Source organism: Heloderma suspectum, chromosome 1, assembly GCF_057233095.1.
Source record: "Heloderma suspectum isolate Gila_16-S chromosome 1, 16-S_ref, whole genome shotgun sequence".
Taxonomy (NCBI): Eukaryota; Metazoa; Chordata; class Lepidosauria; order Squamata; family Helodermatidae; genus Heloderma; species Heloderma suspectum.
Genome location: NC_139458.1, coordinates 439,057,771 through 439,080,740, shown reverse-complemented (window position 1 = coordinate 439,080,740; position 22,970 = coordinate 439,057,771). Strand labels below are relative to the sequence as shown.

Here is a 22,970-nt window from a genome sequence, read left to right as displayed (position 1 = left end):
TGTCCAGTTGAGAAAACTAAGTCTAGAGTATGCCCTGCTACATTTGTTGGGCTGATGACATGTTGGGACGGTCCCATGGTTGTATGGAGACCATGAAATCCTGAGCCGCCCCAGACAAGGTGCCCTCAGCAAGAATGTAGACATCCCCCAGAACCAACAGTCTGGGGGATCTCAACAACACACATGAAACCAGCTCCATCAGCTCAGATAGGAAGTCTGTTGAGCAGCGGGATGAGTGGTATGCCAACAGAATCCCTATCTGCCCCGCTGGCCCAACACAAGGTGCAAACACTCCAGACCAGTAGTCAGATGGACAGGGAGCCTGCAGAGGGAGATAGAACTCCTACAGACCACAGCAACGCCCCCTCCCCAGCCCCCAAGCCTACCCTGATGCTGAACCAAGTACCCCAGTAGGCAGAGTTGAGAGAGACTAACTCCTCCCTGCTCACCCTCCCCCAGGTCTCGGTTATGCATGCCAGAAACAGCAGCACCCGCGTGGTGCTGCTTTGTCTCCCCCCCCCCCCGGTGCTGGGCTGGCTCCTGGGCTGCATCAGTCCAGGGGGGACTCTCAGAAAACGAGCCTGAGGGAGCAAAGGGGTGGCCAAGGCCGGGCTTCAGGGAGCGAGCGAGGCTTTGGCCCCGCACAGTGAAATGCATCAATTACAGCCGAGCTGGGCAGACGTCAGGCTTGCTCAGATCCTGAGGGCCACCACCCCAACCAGGAGCAAAATAGCGGCTGGAACAAGATAGCGGCTCCACGGGGTGGAGAAAGCAGAGAAGGAGACATTTTCTTCCCTTTTTCATAATATTAGAACCTGGAGTCCTCCCATGAAGCTGACTGGTGGGAGATTCAGGACAGTTAAAATGAAGGAGTTCTTCAGACAGTGCATAGTTAAACTATGGAATTCACTACCACAGGATGTAGTGATGGTGTCAGGGTGGAAACTGAGCCCAGAGAGCCCCAGAGCAGTTCTGATTCTGAGGAGGAACAGCAATCCGTGGGAGAGGAGCCAGCTCACCCCTCACAGGCTCAGCACCTGGCAGATATTCCTCCTCCCTGCGTATTCCAGAGATACTTAGTGACCCGGGTAGTGAAGGAATGCGGGAGGGGGGCTTCTTAGATGCTTGACGCAAAGAGCAAAGAGCAAGGAGGCGTAGCGCCCATTTGGCGCACAAGCAACGGCCACCTCCTGTGGACCCAAGGGAAAGAGGGAGGATCTCTCCCTAGCCCATAAGTTCTGGGTCTTCAAGTGACTCCCTTTCAAACAGGGGATCAACTGCTTGCCTGAAGCTTAGGTCATGCTCCTGGTGATTGGCATCTGAAAGAGTCATTAAGCTGTAATGGGATTAAAGCTTTGAAAAGAATTCCCTTTCCTCTGTGTCTTGAGTTTGGCTATTGGAATCCACTAAGACAGGCCGCCAAGGCACTCCTGACAGATGGCCACCAGTTTGGATGGCTTTAAAACAGGGTTAGAAAAAGTGCTGGAGGAGAAGGCTATCAATGGCTACTAATCCTGATGGATATGTGCTACCTCCAGTATCAGAGGCAGCATGCCTGTGTATACCAGTTGCTGGGGAACATGGGTGGAAGGGTGCTGTTGCACTTGTGTCCTGCTTGAGGGCTCTTCATCGACAGCTGGTTGGCCACTGTGTGAACAGAATGCTGGACTAGATGGACCCTTGATCTGATTCAGCATGGCTCTTATGTTCTTATGCTGGCTACCACCTAGCTCCTGAAAACGCTGGCACCTTGTTTCAGAATAGGACATTGGACAGGCAAAGGAGTACTTGCTTACTGAGGAGGGTTCATCATGAGTAAAGAACTCCTCATGAGTAGGGCCCTCCTTATGAGGAGGAGATTTCACACAATCCTGTAATGTGATGCAGGGGAGCTCCGGATGGGCCTCTGGTAGCTCTGGCTATATCAGCTCTCAGCTGGAACTTGAAACTGTCCACTGATGACTCCTGCCTGGAACTGCTCTCTTGCCATACAATAGCTCGATTGTCTTGACAACCTAAGAAGCGAAGCACTGAGCTGGAAAAGGCTGCCCCTTGCATTTGCCACCATAGCAGACAAAGAGGTGGGGTGACAGTCAAAACTGTTCTGTCCTCGACTTGTAAGAAGCCAGAGCGTGATGAACGTTGGGCGTGTGCAGAGTCGACTCCAGAGGTGTAGAAAGAAAGCAGGCAAAACAATGTCCTGATTTAAATGAAAACCCAACACAACTTTAGGTAGGAAAGCAGGGTCAGGTCTGAGTGCCACTTTATCTTGGTGAAAGGCACGATACAGCTGGTCTACTCTGAGCACACAGAGTTCACTGGCATAGCGTGTAGATGTGCAAAACTGCCATCTTCCAAGAAAGGAGGCGCAGGCCTGTAGTTGCGAGTGGCTCAAAAGGCTTGGATGACAGCACCTTTAGTACTACTGAAAGGCTTCAGCTCAGTACCGTAGAGTGACTGGTGGCACCAGATTCCTAACCGCCCTCAGAAACCTTTTCAATGTCGGATGTGAGAATACAGACAATCCCTCGACAGGAGGGTGGAATGTGGAGACAGCACACAGAGGTATACACTTCAGAATGAGAGTTTGAGTCCTTTCTTGAAAAGAGAGACAATGAACTGTACAGTTTGGCACAAGGAGCATTGCAGGGGGTGAAAGCCCTGAGTGCGGGCAAAAGAAGAAAAAGCAGCCCAGTTTTTTGAGAAGAGAGCTTATGGGCAGCATCAAGAATCCTTTGAATTGCTGCCGGGACCGAGGTAGTGTCTGTTACCTGATCTTCCATGCTGTCATGCAGAGTTGCTAGGTGTGGGTGACAGATTCGCTGTTGTCCCTGGTGAGAAGGGAAGGATGCAATGGGAGATGTCAGTATCGACCTTGTGCCATTCTGCGTAACGGGGTGAACCAAGGTTGGTGAGGCCACCACGGGGTCATGATGATGCATGTGGTACTGCCTGTTCCAATCTTTGCTTAGGACTTTGGTGATTAGTGGGAATGGAGGGGAAAGGTAGTATAGAGCCCCTGTCCATTTGTGGATGAAGGCATCTCCCTTCAAGCCCACACATTGTCCTGCCCAACTGTAAAATGTCTGACCGACAGCATTGTGCTGTGTGGCAAATACATTCACCCTCGGTATGCACCATTGCCGGAAGAGAGTTCTCAGTACTGATCTGTCCACCTCCCACTCATGGGAGGTCAGTGTGATTCAACTGAGTTGGTTGGCAAGCACATTGTCGACACCAGCCACATGTACTGCCATGAGTCCAATTCAGTGAGGGATGCACCAATGGAAGATTTGGAGCATCAGGGCAAGGAGTGATCTCATACCCCCTAGTTTGTTCAAGTACACGACCACCTTCATGTTGTCCGAGGTGACCTGGACCAGTCTGCCCACCAGGTCCAGCTCAAATGCTTGAAGATCTTTGCCCATCACTCTGAGCTCCAGGAGATTGATATATTGTATCGCCACCATAGCTGACCATCATCCATGAACAGTGAGGCTTCAGCAATGAGCTCCCCATCCCCAAAGTGATGCATCAGTAGTTACTACTCAGGATGGAGAGTGTTGAAGGAAGGGTATGCCCCCTGACAGGTTGGCTGGCACTGTCCACCATCGCAGGGAGTCTCTGCTGTCCTGTGGAAGCTGCGGCCTGGTCTGGGGATGCATCCCGCTTGGTATCGAAATTGCATATGAGCCAGTTCAGGAGAGGCCTCATATGCAAATGAGTGTGGTGTATGACAGAGGTAATTGTAGCCATAAGGCCTATTAGGTGCTGAAGCTTGAATGCTGAGGTGGACCTATGAAGACACAGCAGTGCCGCCAAAAATTTAACACTTTCATTCAGTCCCGAGGAAGAAAGGCTAAGTGTGCGTGGGAGTCCAGAAAGCCCCAATGAACTGAAGGCTTTGGGTGGGTTGCAGATGGGATTTCTCTAGATTGGGGCAAAGTCCCAAGTCCTGAAAGAGCTTGCACGTCACTTTCATTGACCAAAGAAGATGGTTCTGAGTTGACGCCACCAGCAGCCAGTCGCCAATGTACGGGGACACCTTGCATGCAAAGATGGGAGCAGACCACCACCATGCATTTCAGAAATACTCTCTGGGTGGTGGCAAGGCCAAAAGGTAGCACCCAGAACTGGTAGGCATCAGAGCCGATGATGAATTGGAGGTAACACTGGTACGTGTCCTCTATGGTGATGTGGAAAGATGTGTACTTTAGGTCAAAAGAGGCAAACCAATCTCCTCTGGAGAGGAGAGGGAGGATAGACACCAGAGAGACCATGTGGAACTTCCTGGGTGAAATGTAGAGATTTAGGTCTTGGAGGTCCAGGATCATCCAAAGTCCTCCATTCTCCTTCAGTACCTTGAGTAAAACCCATTGTGGAGATGAGAGTGTAGCACAGGTATGATGGCTCCCTTCTTGAGGAGAGTATCAACCTTGTGATGGAGCACAGGCGATGGAGCTGTGATCTTCATGGTATCAAGTGGAGGAAGGATATTAAACTATATCTGGTAGCCCCTCCATACAATGGAAAGAACCCAGGAGTTCATGGTGATGTTGGTCCAGGGAGACAGAAAGTGGGACAGAATAGTGCCGAAGATGGGGGACTGAGCAGCTGGACAAGAAGAAAGTGGGAGACAGTCAGAGGCACTTTTTATTTGTTCCATCATCCTTCAAGTGGAAAGAATAGTATTTCAACCAGCCTAAGGCTTCTTAGAATGTGGAGGCTGCTACTGTTGTTGTGGGGTAATTGATGGAGGAGGCTGATACTGGGCCGTAGGGTGCTGAAACCATCAGCGTGGTCATGGTGCTGAAACCTGCGGCTGAAACCCCATTTTATGGGCCGTGGTTCTGGCTTTTTGGACGGAATCCAATGCCTCATCTGTTTCAGTGTTGGACAAGCCTTGCCCATCAAAGAGGAGGCCCTCAATTCAGGACCAAGCCTCCTGGGATAGTTCCCACTGACCAAAGCCATGCATGTTGCCAAAATGCAATGGAGCTAACTAGGAGTTTAGCATCACAGTCCACTTGGTTCTTGAGGTGTTGATCTGTTGTCTAAAGAGCTTAATTGCTTCATTCTGGAACATGCGGGCTAGACCTTTTTTATCTTCAGGAAGATGTTCAAATGTCTTCCCTACCTTGTCCCAAAGGAACAAGTGGTATCCAGCCATGGCAGCCTGATAGTTTGACATTTTAAAGGCAAGTGCCGCAGAAGAATATATCGTCTTTCTAAGGAAGTCAAGGCGTTGGCCTTCCTTACCCATCAGGGAAGAGTGTGCCCTACAGGACTTCCTCTGAGCCACTTAGAGCACAATTGAGTTCAGGGCAGGATGGTTAAATAGGAATTCAGCATCCACTTCCTGCACCCGATACATCCCCTCCAAACGCTTAGATGTGGGAGGCATAGCGGAGGAGGGCTTCCACGACTGCTTAATCATGTCTCATAGAGCAGGCAATAGTGGAATCACACTGGTCTATTTGCCTCGGTGTTGACAGGTCAGAGACTAAATCTTGCATCGTGGGGACAGCACGCTGGGTGGCGAGCCCCAGCGAGTAAGCCATCCTCATGATTTGATCTGAGAATTGCCTGAGATCTTCTGAAGGAGAAATCACATCTTGGGACCCGACCGCCACCTCTGGAGATGACAGGGAGGTGTGTGGTGATGAGGGTGATGACGAGGGCCAGATTTGTAGCCTTTGGTGCCTCACAGCAGCGATCTTTCTGTAGGCAGAAGTGGAGCAACCTGCACCGTAGCTTGATCCTGCTGATGCTGTGGTGTGCTAGAGGGAGGAGGTAGTGCGGCCAAGGCCTGAAGGGGTGCCTGTTGCCTAGGTGGTGGATGAGGTGGAGGCATCTGCGGAGCCAATGGGCTGTGCAGCTCTCCAGCAACTGGTGGGGAGCAGGAAACACCTCCTGTGGTTCAGGAGGTTTTGGCTTCATAGCCAACGGTGAGGCTTGATACTGAGGACATTCCCAATCCGAAGATATCTCCTGCAGAAAGAATCGGTGCCAGTTGTGGGGATCTTCCCCCTCTTCATTCCAATTTTGTGGAGGTCTGTATGGGAAATCCCTGACATAATATCTGCCCCATTTGAAGACCGGGGATCTGGACCACTCTCGCAGTCGCTCGTAGAATCTACGGGGCTGACTTTGCCTGATGGACACAACTGAGAAGAGGGAGTCAGGTGAACCTGCAGGTCTATCTCAGGATCTGTATCCCCTTGGGGAACAGTGAAAACAAGGTGGCAAAGAAGTTGGTCCAGGAGGGGAGAAGTGTTGGATCTCACCCCTCCAACAGAGGTGTTACTGGAACCGGGAACAATCTCGGTATCGCCAATGCGATGGGTGAAAGGAGCACTGTTGGAGCAGCGGGTGTTGCTTTCAGTACCAGGGATGCTGGTTGATCCTGAGGCCTCGCTGGAGCATCAGCGACAACAGTTTGTGCTGGAGACTTAGACTGATCCTAGGGTGGGGAGCGTGGCCTGACTTGGTCCTGAGGGGAGCCAGATAATCTCTTTGATGCCTTCTTCGTCGTCTTCTTTGTCTTCTTCTTCTTCGTCTTCTTCTTCTTCTTCAGATTGATCTGCTTGCTTTGGCGTTTTGGCCTTTTTTGTAAACTTTTTGTCCAACGGAAGTGTCAGCGCCCGCCCCAGAGTAGGAGGCTTAGTTGCTCTTGGGGAAGCTTGTGCGGGACACCGGGGGGTTGTAACCCTCAACGCTTGTACAGGCATAGGCAAGGATGGATTATCCCCAGACGGGGCGTTAGAGACCGGGGCCCGTCAGAGGGTCTGCACCACCTCAAGAGCTTTTTTCCACAGTGCGGCTTTCAGTTGATCAGCCCGATTTCATCAGGTTTGCTTTGATAATGCCTGACAATGAGGACAAGCCTCAATGATGTGTCCTTCCCCAACACAGAAAAGACACAGCGAATATCTCTCAGACGGCGGTAACTTGCTCCCACAACAGGAACACTTTCTAAATGGTGCCTTGAGGGCCATACACGCTCAAGGGCGATCGCAGGATCGTGAAACAATAAAATAATGCAAAAATAAAGGTAGAAGTGTGTGTGTGTGTGTGTGTGTGTATGTATATATGTGTATGTGTGTGTGTGTGTGTGTATATATGTATATATATATATATATGAGAGAGAGAGAACGACTAAAACTCAGCTTTTAGTAATGTAAGTGCTTTCAGATGGACTGAACACAAGAGAAGTTCCTAGATGAGGCGACCGCGATGGTGGATGAAAGAGAGCTAAGGGAATAAGTGGGAACCCACTAGTTACACGCGCCGCCTGGGATGGTGGGGGAAAGGTTCCCGCCCAAACTCCTCAGCGATAGAAGTTTCCCGAATCGAGTCTCCATATGTGTGATGCACAGAGACCACAAAGAAGTGTACACACTAGGGGAAAGTGTGTACAAAATGCATTATATTAGGGAAAATAATATACACAAATGAGAAATGGGGAGAAACCAAAATTGTCAGATTTGTCTGTCTCTACTTTTAACAGAGGTCTTCCCTTAAATGATTCAGTAAAAAACATTGTTTCTAATTATCCAGAGAAACAAAGGTTTCCACAAAACCCTAAAAGCTGTGTGCTTGAAGAATGGTGTGTATGCTTCTAAGGTGTTCGCACGCATAGATTTCAATGAAGAACTTGCCAGGCCCATCTATGATAAAATTGAGAACACTTTTGGAAGCATATTCAGGTAAGAGAATATAATCATATTGGTTTTTTACCCTTGGAAATTCAGTCTGTGCTCACCCACCTTTACCACTGGGGCCGCTGCGGGGACTCCAGCATGTTTTAATCTTTTTTTAACATGACATGCTCCATTTATTGTTAAGCTTTTGTAAAACTACAATGCAATGAGCTATTAAAGATAACACCTCTCTATTAAAGTTAGCTATTAAAGATAGTTTAGTCCCTCTAACCAACTGGAGAAAGCTAAACATTGTCCAGCTTTGCCTTATGCAAGGGATAGCCAGCTCATCATAGAGGCTGACACTTTTCTCATACATGTAGTCCCAGGGTCAGCTAGTCCATCTCTAATTCTAAACACTTCCTGCAGTCCTTCAGAACAGAACTTGTCTGTCTGTTGTACAGCTTCACACACAGGACTCCTCTCTCTATCCATCCATCCATCCATCCATCCATCCATCCCCTTCCTTCTGTCTTCTGTCCATTTGTATTTTTCCCTTTGTGGCTTGGGCTCATTACCTGCATGTGACAGCCACCTCCTCCCTCCCTCCAGAATGCCACAGTTACTTTCCAGTGGAGCAGCCAGGCTGGCCAGATCTCCACCCAGGCACAGCCTTTCACGTGCAAATATGTCCACATCCACTCAAGTTCTTAGGTCATTTGTAAAAGTCATTGTTGTTGTTCAGTCGTTAAGTCGTGTCCGACTCTTCGTGACCCCACAGACCATAGCACGCCAGGCCTTCCTGTCCTCTGCTCTCTCCCGGAGTGCGTAAAAGTCATACAGCTTGCGAACACAGTCAGACCAGCACTACCTGCCAGAAAACGTGGGAGGCTGTGGATGAGGATTTACCATAAATTGGCACTCCCCAACATTTCCCCCTTGCTGCTGCCAGCCTCCTCTAGAGGAGAGAGGAAGGAGCCAGCTGGACCCATCTAGCCTGGTAAAAAGACCCTCACCCAGTATCTCTGAACTGTAGTTAAGCCAGTTCCCCCTGGAGGGCAGCCAGCCCAGCAGTTGAAGCTAGGACTGGATTAGGGCTTTTTTGCCTTACCCTGTTGTAATCTTGCTCTGTACTTGTTATGTATTAAGTCTAGATTGTTTCATTGTAATATTGAACTCATGCTATATTTATTCAGTCATTTATTTGTCTTATTTAAATTTATGTTCTGTAAGAAACTGTGTGTTTTTTTTTCAAATAGGATGTTGTATTTTGCCAATAGGTTGATAGTCTACTGTTGAATACTAAAGCATGTGCATTTCATACCTGAGATGGATGTCCAGACTGGGCCACAGGTGCCCCTTCCACAGTGGCCACTCTGATTTGGCGCCTCCTCACCTGCCGCTCAGAGCATGACTAGGGATGAAGCTCATTGCTATGTTCTCAGCACTTCCCTTCTTATTCAAACAGAACCCGAACAGCTACCAGAGTCAATCTCTGGTTCCATTTGGAGACATTTATAAATGAGGTGCAGGAGAAGATTCATCAGATTGCAAGAGGCAACAAAATACCTGATGACAATGGCAAGATTAAAGCTCTCATTCATGAAGTAAGTTCGTACCGAGACAGAAGCAGAAGTATTTACCAGGGGAAGCAAAGCAAAACAAAGTACAAGGTTTCTTCCCCATCCCACCCACACCAAGTGTTTAAATGGGGATTTTATGATCTTGGTTTTATTTATAACACTTCCAGGAGCTGCTTAGACTTTTCTTGCTGGCCAGCAGTCATGGAGTGGGGGGCGGGGGAGGGGATTCCATAATTGTGGGGCAGCAAGAAATAACTCCTCCCTGTGTGCCTTTGTCAGATGGGCACAGAGGACTAGGGGATCTGGGGCCTAAGGCTTTATTAGGGCTTTGTAGGGAAACCACGACAAGCGTGCACCCCCCCGATTGCAGAACCACCCGAGCAGTGTGGTACCTTACAGCCCCACTGTCCACAGTCCCGCTGCTGTCCTCCTGCCATGGCAGTCACACATCTCAGAGGCCACCGCGGCAGGAATGGGGTTGCGCCAGCCGCTTCAGCCTTCGCTCAGTGATCACAACCACAGAGATCATCTGTGTGGTCTAGAGTGATGCTAGCACTTCTGGCCACTGTAGGTGGCTGTCTCCATGGTCATGGGAATTTATCCACGGGGAGCTCCACAGATGATGTGGCAAGCCATCCCTGGGCCCCCGTACTCACTCTGCAGAGGAGGGTGGGTAATTTACTTACCATTGGCGGGAAAAACTCCCCCCCCCAACATGCTATTCTTCATGGGTTGCTCCTGTACGTCACCCACAATGGGTTAGCGTGTCATGTGAACCCAGCCTGTACCATCAGGAGACAAGCTCAGTTTAAGAAGACCATTTTTGCAATTGTGAGACTGCTGAGAGAGATTCCATAATCTTACATTGATCTCCACAGACAAACGTCATTGTTACAAAACTAAAAGTAGAGATTGTTCGGAGGAAGATAATGATCTACCAGAGTCTTCCAGCATCCATCCAAAGTGCTCTGAAGCCCTATTATGAAGGTAGGAGATTCTCCCATGAGGCAGTTATGGTTGGTGTCCGTGTTTCATATTCCGGAAGGGTTCAGCTAAGAGAGGCATTCTGGAGCTTCTGGGACCAGGGGCATGAGGGATTTTACCCTCTATGATGTGGGCATAGGCTTTGCAAGGTAAGTTTAAATTACGTATTTCCAGCATCTGTGCACTGTTGCCATGTCAAGGCACATATTGCTTCATTCAGATGTCAAGGTTTCCACATCTTTATGGGCCATGTTTCTTTTTTCAGGAGAGACAGCAGCGGCTTCCCTCATCGCCCTAACTCTGCCCCTGTAACTCTTCAAACCAAGGCTATCAAACGGTTCTAGATTTTAGAGCTGAATAAGCCGTTAGAAGCTCCGCACCCGCTTGCCCCGCAGTAGTTCAAACGAAGGCATTAGAGACTCTATGGCTGATTTTTAGTTGCATAAATCAGCTGGCATTTAACTAATTAACTTCAGTCAATTGATTGGTGAGAGCCGCTGTGGCCAAGAGGCTGAGCTGTGCACCAGGCAGCCCCTGGTTCCAGCCCTGCCTTTGCCACAGGATCCCAAGGCTGCGTTGGATAAGCCCCAGTTTGCCAAAGGGGGATGATGACAGTGACCTGCTTTGCAGAATCGTTGTAGAGATTACCGAGATCATGCATTTGAAGGGATCGGAATACTCTAAGGATATTTATTTATTTATATTTGTCAGAGGAGGTGTCAGATTATTTTCAGTGAGACCCGTTCCCTCCCACGCGCAGAGAGGTCTCCCTGCAGGCAGCTCTGTAGGGAAGGAGGAGGCCCAGAGGCATTGCACAGCGTCTTCCCTCTGCCTCCCCGTATTGTCCCTCCAGTGACTGTGCTGCCATTGCCCCGGGAGCACTGCGATGCCCTCCCCTCTCCGCCCTGGCAAGTGGGATACTCACGGTCCTTCTGAGAGTAGCTCCCCCGCTCCATTTTTGGGATGCAGTATATTGCCTTCATAGTGACCACCTACAGAAGTTTTTATTTTATTTCGGAGCTTGGACCCACCGTCCCTGCCTTATACCTAGGTTCCTGGGCTAAATTCTTTTCTATTAGTTTTGCCAGTTTGCCTTCTGGGAAATGAGTGTTTTGTGACTGGCCATGCCCACAAGACAGCTGCTTTAGGAAAGAGCAGCCCCTCTCTGCCCATGACAATCTCTCAACATTCCAAATGTGTCTACAAAGCCCCAAAGGTTAGAACCACTCCTCTTAAGTGGAGAAAACTGTTTCTTTTATGTTGTTTTTCCTCTCCCCTCACATGCCTCTCAAAGTCTTCTTACCCATCTCCTGTCATTTCTTCTCCCCATCTCCTTTCACACTTAACTTGTAACCTCATCCCAAGTGCCAGTTCCTTTCATCCCTCCCTCCTGCTGCTTTTACATTCATTTCCTCATATAACAGCTTCCCTCGCTTATCCTGTTCCTCTTTATTCCCATTAAAAATATATTAATATTAAAAATATTAGCCCTGGTGGCTGTCTCCACAAGCGATTTACTCCAAGCTGGCTGCGTTTGGAGGTCGTTAGGGATACATGACGTTGTGGCCATCCTGCAGCCACCTTGGAGCTTATCGTGGGAAAACTGGATTTCCTGAGACTCCTTATAGTCCGATCCTTTTCCTTAAGTCAGGTTCTCCCCGGTATAGCTGTTGTGTGCCCCAACACCCACATTGACCTTGGGTGTGCTAGCCCTGCCCAGGGTGTGCCTTTCACCGTGACCTTGGTCAAGGGGTGTTTCCTGTCCCTGTGTTTCCCGTCCCTGTGTTTCCCAGCAGAAACATATGTGTGTCTACTCAGAAGTAACTCCCATTGTGGTCAATGAAGCTTGTCCCCTGAATGTAGACTTCAGAAGTTACAGAGATCCCCCTCAATCGAAATAGCACATTTTAAAGCACTAATTCCCTAAAGGCTGTAAAGCGTGATCTCGACGCTGCGATACTCTGTTGTTTAGTTTATTGCCTTTCGGAAGTAACTACTTTGCAGCTTCGACCCTGAGCTGCATTGTGTTAGAAAGGGGGTTGGTTTCCCATCCTGTTGTTTCCTGTCCCTAGGGATGTCAGAGAATTCCGCCACGGACGGAAATGGGATCGAGTTCCCTCAGTCCGTGCCATGGAATCCTCTGCAGAACGGCACCACGAGGTCCTGTGGAGCCAGCATTCATGCGGCTTTCTTTCGTCGTCCGCAAAGAGTTGCGAAATTTTCATAAACAAAAACGCGGTGTAGTATATTCCGATAATAAATATGTAGGTTTTTTAAAAAAATGAATTGTGCTCACCGCCTTGTTTGTGGGTGTTCTTTTTAAATTGAAATCCTCCGACTCCATTTACTTTCAGCCAAAACACTTCCTCTTCCTAGGGGCTTCCCATAAGAAGGCTGTGCCTTCTTAGGTGTGCCTGAGCAATAAACTATGTGTTTAAAGCAACATGGTTTTAAAGAGAGAAGAAACCTTCTAAAATGACTGTGCTGCTCCTGCATTCGCTTCTCCTTCCATTGTCGTGGAGAAACCCCCTTGCCTTGCTCTCTCCCTGCCTATGTAGTGTGCACGGTGCAGCCACGACACAGGGCAGCTAAGCAAAGGGGCGCTGGGCACTGGGCAGTCAGCCGCACTGAGACCCACCTGGATATCAGCTGAGACCCACTGGTGGGTCCCAACCCAGAGTTTGGGAAACACTGGGATGAGCATTGTATGCCGAACAAAAGCCCTTCACTGGCGCTTCCCCTGTGGTGTGTTTGTTGAAAGCATCAATCTGCCACTCCTCTAGCAAACGTGACGCTTCTTGCCTCATTATCACACTAGGTCCCATACATACCCTTTGGTTTCTTTACAGTTCTGTAAATACAGTTAGGGACTCCGAGGGCAGGCTATAACATATCATGGGGTTGTTAAATCCCCCAAAAGATGAAGGAGGGATGACCCCTTACATGAAAGATTCAAAGCTACAGCGTCTGCATGAACTGAATATGTAGCCAACCTGGCTGCTTTACTCCATTTCACCTTGTAACCTACGTTAAATTACTTTTATCACGGTGAATGAAATTATAGCAATGAAGTATTTATTTATTTATTTATTTATTAAATTTATTAATCGCCCATCTGACTGGTCACCCAGCCACTCTGGGCGATGTACAACCCACCATAAAACAATTTAAAACAATAAAATTTTACCATAATTTTTTTTTTTAAATACCCTAACCCACCCCAAATGCTTATAAAATACGTATTTTATAAATAAATTATAAATACTGATGTATAAATATATATAATACTAATTTATAATTATATAAATACTATTTTTATTCTGCAAACTGAATACCAATTTCTATATTTCCTAAAGATGAAGTCTCTCCTACAAAACAAATATAATATACAGACCCATTTCCACTGTGCACTCTGCTCATGCTCAAAGCCTTTCAGTATCAGCACAGTACAGTAAACAATCTCCATTATTTAGAGCGGTGTGAGACAACAATACAAAGACAATACAGGGCACAGCCCTTCCAGGACCGCAGGGCACAGGGTTGCCAACTCTGACGGACATTATGCCTGGAGATTTCCTTCTCTTGCCCCAAATATTTTACACAATATCAAACTGCTAAAATCTCCAGGATTGTTCAGCTATCTCCTGGAGATTAATGCTGATTCCTGGAGACGCCGGGCCAATCCTGGAGGGGTGACAAGCCTAGCAGAATTGCACGAATGTATACTTTTACGAACATTCATGCTTCTTTATTTAACTCTCAAGAAATAATGAATATTGAACACTTCAGAGCCCTACATAGCCAGGTAGGCAGATCCCTGGGTGACCTTAGGCCGCTCACTGTCTCCCACTGAACCACAGGGCTTTTGTGAGGTTAAAAGGGGGGTGAGGGAATGACACGTCTGCCTCCTGGCGCTCCTTGGAGGGGAGGGACACAAATCCGAACGTAACTCCTTGGAGGGAGGGAGGGAGGGGACAGGGCAGTACAAACTTGAACCTCAAATCCTACCAGGCCAGGCCCACTTCTGTACGCCGACTGGGCCTCTTAGAGGAGGAACCAGGCCTCTTGCAAGGGGGCGGTAATCTGCCCCGTAGAAGCTGCCCTTTCTTCCTAATATGGCAATATGGCCCTGTCCTAATAGAGAAACGTCAGCCCAGTCGAGGGAAGCGGTAGCCAAGAGGCATCCGGGGGGCGGCCCTACTCAAGGCTCACGGGACTTGTGTGATCGGCTGGAAATTGCCCTAGCACGGCTGGCAGCCTCGTCTGACAGCTCTGATACTTCCCTGAGAAGAGGGGCCCAACAGCGAAACCAGGATTTTGGCCCTCCCTGTACTGAGAAGACTGGAGCCGGGGACTCTTGTCATGCGAGTCTCTGGTCTGCAGCCCCTCGCCCTCGCCCTGACAGGGTCAGAGACGCCTGAATGGGAAGCCAGCTTGGAACTAGGGACTCAGACTTGAGAGAGAAGCATGGGCCCGAACAACCTAAAAACCCCCCACACGGGACTAACGAGTCAATGACGTAGCTTGGGTCGCACGGAAACATTTAATGGATTAAGTTAATGCAATGAAATCTTTAAACGCAGTTTTCTATTCTTGGGTGGGGGGAGCCCTGTTTGGCCCTATGAGGAGTCCCCACTGGAGCGTCCCCGGCTGATGCCGGTTAGGTGGGTCTGGTGAGACTGTAGAGTCATGAAGCCTAACTCTGCATGGACCCAGAGTGGGGAGGGAATGGGGGGGCATATTAACGTGACGGACCTCTGATCAGTCTCTGCTTAAACATGTGGCGTTTGGCTGATCTTTTGCTGTTCACGCTACAGCCTTTTCACACTTGGCATTTCTGGAGATCATACTTTGGCTTGAAATAGGATGTTTTAGAGGGAAAGAGAGTGAACCAGGAGCACTGCTGCGCACTTCACTTTCGACCCCTGGCGTGCCTAATACTTATGGGAGTAGCCCTTTCCTCCCTCCCATGTATTGCCTTCCTAAAGGGCCAGTTACATGGCCGATCAGCATCTCTGGGTGATGCTTGTTTGGTAGGTCTTGGGAGACAGCAGCATCACAGAGCATAACTCTACGTGGCACCAACGGGAAGAAGATAGGGCAGAACATGATGTAATGTGGCAGCATACGTATGTTGTTAATAAAGAATAATAAACAACGTTGACAGGAAGGACCTCTGATCACTCTGTGTTTAAGCACCTAGGGTCTGCCTGTTCTTTTGCAGTCCATGCAGCAGCTGTTATCCATTTTATGATGCCCTGACCTGTGTTTGAGATGAAATCCAAGCGTGAACAGCAAAAGATCAGGCAAACGCCACATGTTTAAGCGGAGACTGATCAGAGGTCCGTCACGTTAATATGTCCCCCCCATTCCCTCCCCACCCTGGTTCCATGCAGAGTCAGAATGGGGGGATGGGACCCTGCATTACCTGATTTTCCAAAAGTCTCTCAGAACTGATTTCATGTCACATTTCTATTTTCCAGCATTTAGTACTCTGCAAAACAGCAGGTCCCATCCTACTTTGTTCTCAGACTTCCCCCACTGCTGTTATCTCTGCTTTCCAAGGCTGCTTCGGCTGCCCCCGCCTGGCCTAGTTCTGCTGCAATGACTCCTACTTCTGTGCACACTCGGGTGCACCATTTCAGCCAGCTGCTTCTTATGCATGTGGTATCGCATGGTGTTGCAAAGCACGCTAGCGCACTGTGACATGGGTCTGTTGCTTGCTTGAGACCTCTTGTACCTTTGAAAATAGAAGCAAGGGGGAAAAGTGAAATGTTTTGAAGGAAAAAACTGAAATACTGGGAGTAGTTCCAGTTCAGCCTTAAACCACAGATTATAAGAACCAGTGTGGGGTAGCGGTTAGAGTGTTGGTCTGGGACTCGGTAGATCCAGGTTCTAGTCCCCACTTGGCCATGAAGCACACTGGGTGTTTTGGGCCAGTCACTGACTCTCAACCTAATCTATCTCAAAGGGTTGTTGTGAGGATAAAATGGAGCGGAGGAGGACCATGTGAAAGGAGTAAAGGCAGGACATAAATGAAATAAATAAGACCATTTGGATGTGTATCTTGTATCCATGTAGTCCAGTACTTTGACTCCAGCACTTGCCAGCCAGGTGCCTCTTGAAAGCTCACTACCTGCCCAGAGGAGATGCCAGCCTAGGCTAAACTTACTTCTATTGGATAATTCCATGTTGTTTCCTTCTGTTGGGCCTGAACCCGCTGCATCAATTTTGTTGGACGGAGAGGAGAATGTCAATGAAGTGGGATCTTCTCCATCCTTGACACAGGAACACTGGTTATCCAAACGTAAGCCCCTCCTACCTTGCTCACTAGTGACATTTTGACCATTCTTGCTTCCATAGAGGCCTCAACCATTAGGGGCCCCCGATCCTGTGAACAGATGAAGGCCATCCTCAGGGAGAACATTGAGAGAGAGGTAAAGAACATGATGTTTGAGAAGGCCAAAGCAAAGATGAAGAGCTATTTCCTCGAATTGAAGGTACAGTGGGGAACCCCCTGTCTTTGATTCCCAGCACGATCTACGGAGAGCACTTATTGCACGTGGCCTTCTCAGACCCTCTGTGCCTATTTTTGTCTGTGTTGTTAGCCAATTGGTAGAAAGGGCCACCACCTGCTCCTTCTCCCCCCTGCCCACCTTAGCTGGGAAGGGCAGGGTTTCCTCCAGCTGTCGGAGTGCACTGCCTGAGAGTAGGTGGACAGACAGCCAAGCCCCCAGTCTCCACTGGCTAACCCATGGCCTCTCTTCCCCCTGATGTGACCACACAGCCTAAGCAGTGTGAGGAGAAAAAGCACACTCCCTCTCTTGAGTTTGGACAATAATCAAACCTCCAGTTTCCAAATTAAGACACAAACTTTATTACAAGAATACAATGATGGACAGGAAGGGAAAACAAAAAGACCAAAACAAATGCAAAGTAAAAAGCTTGCTGAACTATGCTAACCTAGTTGCCGTAAATTACTCACTCATGGGAGTCGCACACAACATCTGGAGTTAGTCAGGAGAGGCAGCGAAGGGTCTGCGAAGGCCAAACAGAAGTTTTGATTCCATGTTTATTCAGCTTGGATGAGGGGGCGGTGGGGTATCTGCCCAACTGAGTCAGGCACAAAGCACATAGGCAAAAAGACACTAGTGACCACGTTTTAGATAAAGCTGGGAAAATGCCACTTAAAGGGGAATGACTTTAACTAGCTCTAACAAACTGAAGATAGCAAAAGCCTTCCCATTAAAGAGTTTGGAAGTCCAGAAAATATGTGCAACTTGCCCCTTTCAAAAAGCCTGATGAAATCGGTGCCAAGTTAAAACACGGCTTTTCACCAAAGCTTTTCAGGGCTAACTGAATTCTCTAAGGTTGCACACTGTTTTAATTGCTTTAGGGCACAATCCTATGGCTGCTAGTCAGTGGCTAGATGGCCATAGGATAGGTTGGTTCCCAGAGAACCAACCCCCACCCCCTCCCATGCTACCTATTAGGCAGCGTGGATTGGCCTCATGCTCCGTGCTCATAAGAGCAGCGCAGAGCAGTGAAAATCGGGCGTTCCCAGGGTCAGGCCAGGGCGGGGAGGTCAGAAATGCTGGTACGACACATCCTATGTGTTGTCCAGCAGCCACTTCCCGCGTTCCGAGGTCCCGCGGCTAGACAGCTGAAACTGGCTGTCTAACTGTGAAAGCAGGGCGGGGGGAGCGAGGAGGAGATCTGCTCCTCACCACTCCTCCCGCCCTGCACTGGATAGGTGGTCACCCCCGGGGTCGGAGGCGACCGTTGATCCACATAGGATTGCTCCTCCGTGTTTTAGATTTTCTAATTGGTATTAGCTTGTTTAATGGTTTAATATGCTTTTAGTTGTTTAAATTATCCATCGTTTTTACTTTTTAAATTGACTTGATCTGTACACCGCCCTGAGATCTTAATGATATAGGGTGGGATACAAATGTTTTAAATAAATAATACATAAATCAGATGCTCTGGCCAAGAATACCTATAGCTACAGCAAAGTGGATGCTGAGAAGCAGCTCAGCATTACATCCTCGAATGTGCACCTTCAGACATGCGCGGTCTCTGTTAATGCGATCCTTTAGATGGGGGTGCTGGGGAGTGAACTGAGGACCTCCTGCATGTCAAGCATAACATCACCGAGTTATGGCCCCTCCCTCCCTCCCTCCCTCCCCAGTGGATGCTTGTTGTTTCATGGGTTCATGCTTTGCATTGTGCAGGCAGAAATCATGAGGACGCTGAAAAAGGAAATTTCCATTGTGCTCAAACTGCTCTTGTTGCAGCAGGACCAGCTGGCCGTGGAGTTGCCAGGTAAGCATCCGATCTGTTGCGGAGGTGCCCGAGGCTCATGACCCGAGCAAGGCACATCAGATCGCCAAGCCGTGGTTGGGCCTCGTGAGCCAGTGTTTGTCTGTGTTCTAGGGATCAGTACAAGAGCATAAGGATGCCCCTAGATGCATCCCTTTTTCTTAACATTCTGCTCTCCTGTTTTCATGGTTACACCTGGAGAATCTCCATGGCGATGGGTTTAGTCCACTTTGCTGCACTTTTTCCTGGAGTCGAATTTGCTCCGTCTGGGGACACAAGGGGCTTGAAAACCTGGATTATCCATCCCAAAGCCAGCCTGGGGCTCTTGGCAGGTCACATGGCAGCTTACTGCAAATTGTTTGGGTGGCTACTGGATGGAGTCCCCAGCTTTTTTTGTTCTATGTCCATCCACCGCATACTCCACTTGTAAATAATCCCACTCCCCCAAGGTGGCTGTGGTTGGTGAAACTGGAGCTCTTACTTCGGGTTCACGATATAGCAGCAATGTGCTATTTCGACGTTGCACTTTTACGTAGCATCGATTTAAGATAATTTTTTTTAAAGGTAGGGGCTGCCGAGCAGATCACACGTATACTGTTGGGGGAATGGCCACCAGTGGTTAGTGGTACGCAAGGCGAAGTAAATACCGTGAGGTAGCTCAGAACTCCTAAACATCCAGCTGCAAAAGGGCGGAAACATTGGGGAAACACTGTTAGGGGAAACTTTGAGGGAACGCCCCTTGACCAGGGTCAGTGAAGTCACAGCCAGGTGAAAGACACACCCCTGGTCAGGGCTATCATGCTGAAGTAAATGCGGAGGGTTGGTATACACTGCAACAGAAGCCCAGACAAGCTGAATTAAGGAAAACAATCAGACTAAAAGTAGTCTCAGAAAAACTGTTTTTTCTGCACAAATCTCTGGGATGGCCACGACATCGTGTGCCCCGACCAACCTCCAAACGCAGCCAGATTGCAGCGAATCCCCTGTGGAGACACCCCGCTGGAGATCTGCAGACAGAGGGCACCATCCACCAGGCCGCCTTGCGCACAATGAGCAATGTAAAAACAAGCCTTCCCTCACTAACCAGCCACGGTTTTATTGGCACAATTTGATTTTAACTATTTTAATTCTGCATTTCAATGAAGATGATTAGTTTTTCCTTCCCTTTTTATTGTATACCACTCAGATATTTTATTGGATGCAGAGCTGAATAAATAAATAAGGGCCGTGTGTATCAAGTGATTCCTGCTCATATGCTGGGGCTTGCACAGCTGGTGGATCATGGCCAGCGGTTTAAGACCAGTGGAGGCTGGTGGCTCCGATTTTGGTCAGGCTGTGATTCCTTCTGGGTTCTAGTCAGAACCAGGCAGAGCTCCAAAGGAGCTGTCCAAGTGCTGAACCGATTTGGGGGCCGGGGGCCAGCACTTTGGACAGCTCTTTTGGTGCTCTGGCTCATCTCAGAATGGATCCGCAGCCCCACCAACGCTGGAGCCACCAGCTCCCCTGTTCAAAACCTTGACCTCTCCCTCCTCCCTTGGCTTCTCAGGCCCCCCAGGTTCCTGGGCCAGAGGCCTCTGTTCCCCTGGCATGAGACAAGCACCTCACTCTGCCACCATATACCCTGTTTTGAAGATCATAGTCTTCGTGCTCAGAGCCCTTCATGGCCTCAGGCTTGCATCTCTCAGAGGGCGTTTCTCTCCGTAGATGTTCAACACAAGCCCAGCTCCAAGCGCCCCCCCCCCGTCCCTATAGGGAGGTAGGGCTGTTGTCCATCTGGGACCAGGCCTTGACCTCCGGGGCCCCAGCGCAATGGAACAATTTCTCCACGGAGGATCATTCCAGCCATTCTTTCTGCCTCTGAAGTCTGCAAAGTGCTTGTGCTCAGGAAAGTGTTTGGCCAGAAGGCGGGCACTTGACCGGCCTCGATTTTCAGCTGTCCCTTCTGGGCTGGTATTACGGCCGGTCTCTGGCTTCAGATGTTGTGGGCTGTCCTGAGCCTCATGGAGAGGCGTGCTAGCCAGTTACATCAGATATTTGTATGACGCCCTGAGCAGATGCATCAAAATGTCAGTGTGTGTGTTGCCTGCCAGACAAACCCATATGTCTACTTTGGAGCTTCCGGAGGCAGCGCGTGAGCAGGTTCTGGGCCAGGCTGTTTGCCCATCCAGGCCAGGATTGCCTGCTGTGACTGTGTCTGGCAGCAGCTCTCCAGGGTGGCCTCAAGCAGAGAAGGGTCTTCTTCTCCATCACCTGCTCCCTGAGCCTCTCAGCGGGAGACGCTGCCAGGGATGGAACCGGGGGCCTCCGACATGCAAAGCAGGTCTCCTGCCACCGAGGGGCGCCCCGAATCCTGACGCTGCCTTATGCCGAGTCAGGCCGAGGGCCCTTCAAGCCCAGCCTTGTCCAGGGCCAGAGAGATGTCTCTTCCATTGCCCGCCACCTGCCCCTTTTGGAAAAAAGAGTTTCAGGCACCAGGGACTGAACACGAGAGTTTCTGGGCACAAAGCTCGTGCTCTGCCGCTCAGTTAGGGCTGATGGCTCAGTGTTGCTAATTATGTGGACGGCAGGGGGGGCAACATTTGCCGCTGCTGCTGTGGAGGGCTTGCTTCACCCTGGTGCCTGCAGCTTTTTGGTTTCCCTTTTAAAAAAGCACGTAGTTTTGCAGTGTCAAAGTGGGCCTATCGGGAGGGTGGGGGGAAACTGCAGCTGCCGTTGTTGTGTGGAAGCTGCCATTTCCCCCTCAAGAGCCCTGGACTGATGCTGCTTCCAGGGCTTGGTGGGGGAAGAAAATTGTCCGTGGTGCTGGGAAGAGAGCAGCAACGTAAGGTAAGCTAACAAGGAAAGGAGGAACCAGGGCAAAATGTAAGCCCCCAGCCACAATCCTGGTGATGAATTCCACGGCCTCCAAAAAATCAGTGGAATTGCTCATACTTTTATTGCCCTTGAAATTGGAGGGCCACTTGGGTTCGCCCCTGTCACTGACCTCTGGTCCCAGTCCTTTCCTGGAGTGAGCTGGGCACTGGAGGCACCTTGGCTGATGTGTTATAGGAGGGGATCTAGTCTTTTGTTGTGCGTCACTTTGCAATCACGCAAACGTTTGCCTCGAGAACATCGGACGTCATCTGATACCAGCTCAGAGCACTTGTCCACCTCGATCAGAAGCTGCATGTGGCCCCACTGCCCCCCAGTACAGCCCCCATTACTCGCCACTGCCCCTATTTTTTTCTTTTTACATGGAAAGAAGGGAGAAAAATTATGACAAGCTTCTGCAGAGGCTTAGAATGGAGAAAGTTATCCTGTTTTCAAGCTAGATTAATCAAATCTAAACCTCTGTAGCACCTTTCCCCACTTTTTTGTGGCATGAGGGTGGCAGCGGGGGGAGTGTGGTCTGCAGTGGATCGGGGTGGTGGTGGAACTTGGCCCCCGGACTGTCTGAAGTCATCCCCCGCCCTCGCTAGAGGGCGTGTTGCCTGCTTCCCAGTCCTCTGCGTAGTGTTGACCACATCCTGCATGCACAGAACAAGGGTCTGTAGTCTTCTTGTGGGGCAACGGAGTTTGGTCTGTGAATATTAGATCACATGGCCGAATCATATCATTTCTCTCCCCCACCTTTTCTTTTCAAACAGATATCGAGCGTGAGTGCAGAGCTATCCAGGAGCTCCATGACATGTTACAGAATAACGGACCGTGAGGGAAGCATGATGAGGACAAGGCTTCTTACAGCGCCATATCTGTGCTATATATGTTTGTGTCTTAAGTCGTGTGAAGGGCCCTGAAAGTTCTGGAGCATTTCCAGTCATGTGTGCAGCCCTTGTGGCAAACCTTAATGTGAAAGGGAATTCTTCAGGGTTCCCAGCACGTTTTGTTAAATTTTATACCAAAAGAGATTTTAACAAGGGCTCTTTCTCATTGTAGCATTTTTATTGAGATTTCCATATAGTAATACCCACCCGAAACACACTTTAGATACTGTAAAATACAGTCAGTTGTACAACTAACTGCAGTGTATTCTCAGGTCCTAATAGGAGTACCCTTATTCAGGCTTCCATCAGGCCAGCCAGGCCCTCCTCCAAAACATTCCATTCCATCCTCAGGTCTTTTCTACACGAGGCATGTATTGTGCGCTTGTGATTCCTCACTCAAGGTATTTTGCTGGTGCTTTACACTATGTCCTCATTTGCCAGGGCCTCTCCTGCTTTTTGCATCCATTCCCACGGCTTTTTTGTAGATAGAGGAAAGTCTGATATTTTCTGGAAAGGGCGGCATGAAACCCTAGTGTACTTGAGCAATTCTGCTATACCACACCACCACCTAGTAGTTGTGTATTGGAACATATAGAAAACATGTGTTAAGGATCTGATCTTAATCCTACAAAGAATCTGGAAGCAGAAGCAGGTTAAAAGCCTCATGTAGAAATGCCCTCAGTCCGCATTGGGCT

General features: G+C 49.2%; 1 protein-coding gene across 3 annotated transcripts in view; it reads left to right on the top strand.

Annotated features, from left to right (window-relative positions):
* Positions 1–22,603, top strand: part of LOC146360388 (nuclear GTPase SLIP-GC-like) — an 83,705-nt gene extending 61,102 nt beyond the window's left edge. For 2 of the 3 annotated variants that reach the window (XM_084830684.1, XM_084830776.1), the window contains 6 exons: positions 7,561–7,709; positions 9,112–9,250; positions 10,105–10,213; positions 16,574–16,710; positions 18,445–18,535; positions 22,159–22,603. In XM_084830684.1, the coding sequence (XP_084686810.1) occupies positions 7,561–7,709; positions 9,112–9,250; positions 10,105–10,213; positions 16,574–16,710; positions 18,445–18,535; positions 22,159–22,223 (690 nt within the window). In that variant the 3' untranslated portion in view covers positions 22,224–22,603. Of the gene's footprint in view, positions 1–7,560; positions 7,710–9,111; positions 9,251–10,104; positions 10,360–16,573; positions 16,711–18,444; positions 18,536–22,158 lie in introns of those variants that run through there. The other variant, XM_084830862.1, reaches the window with a different exon arrangement.
* The last annotated feature ends 367 nt before the right edge of the window (positions 22,604–22,970 follow it).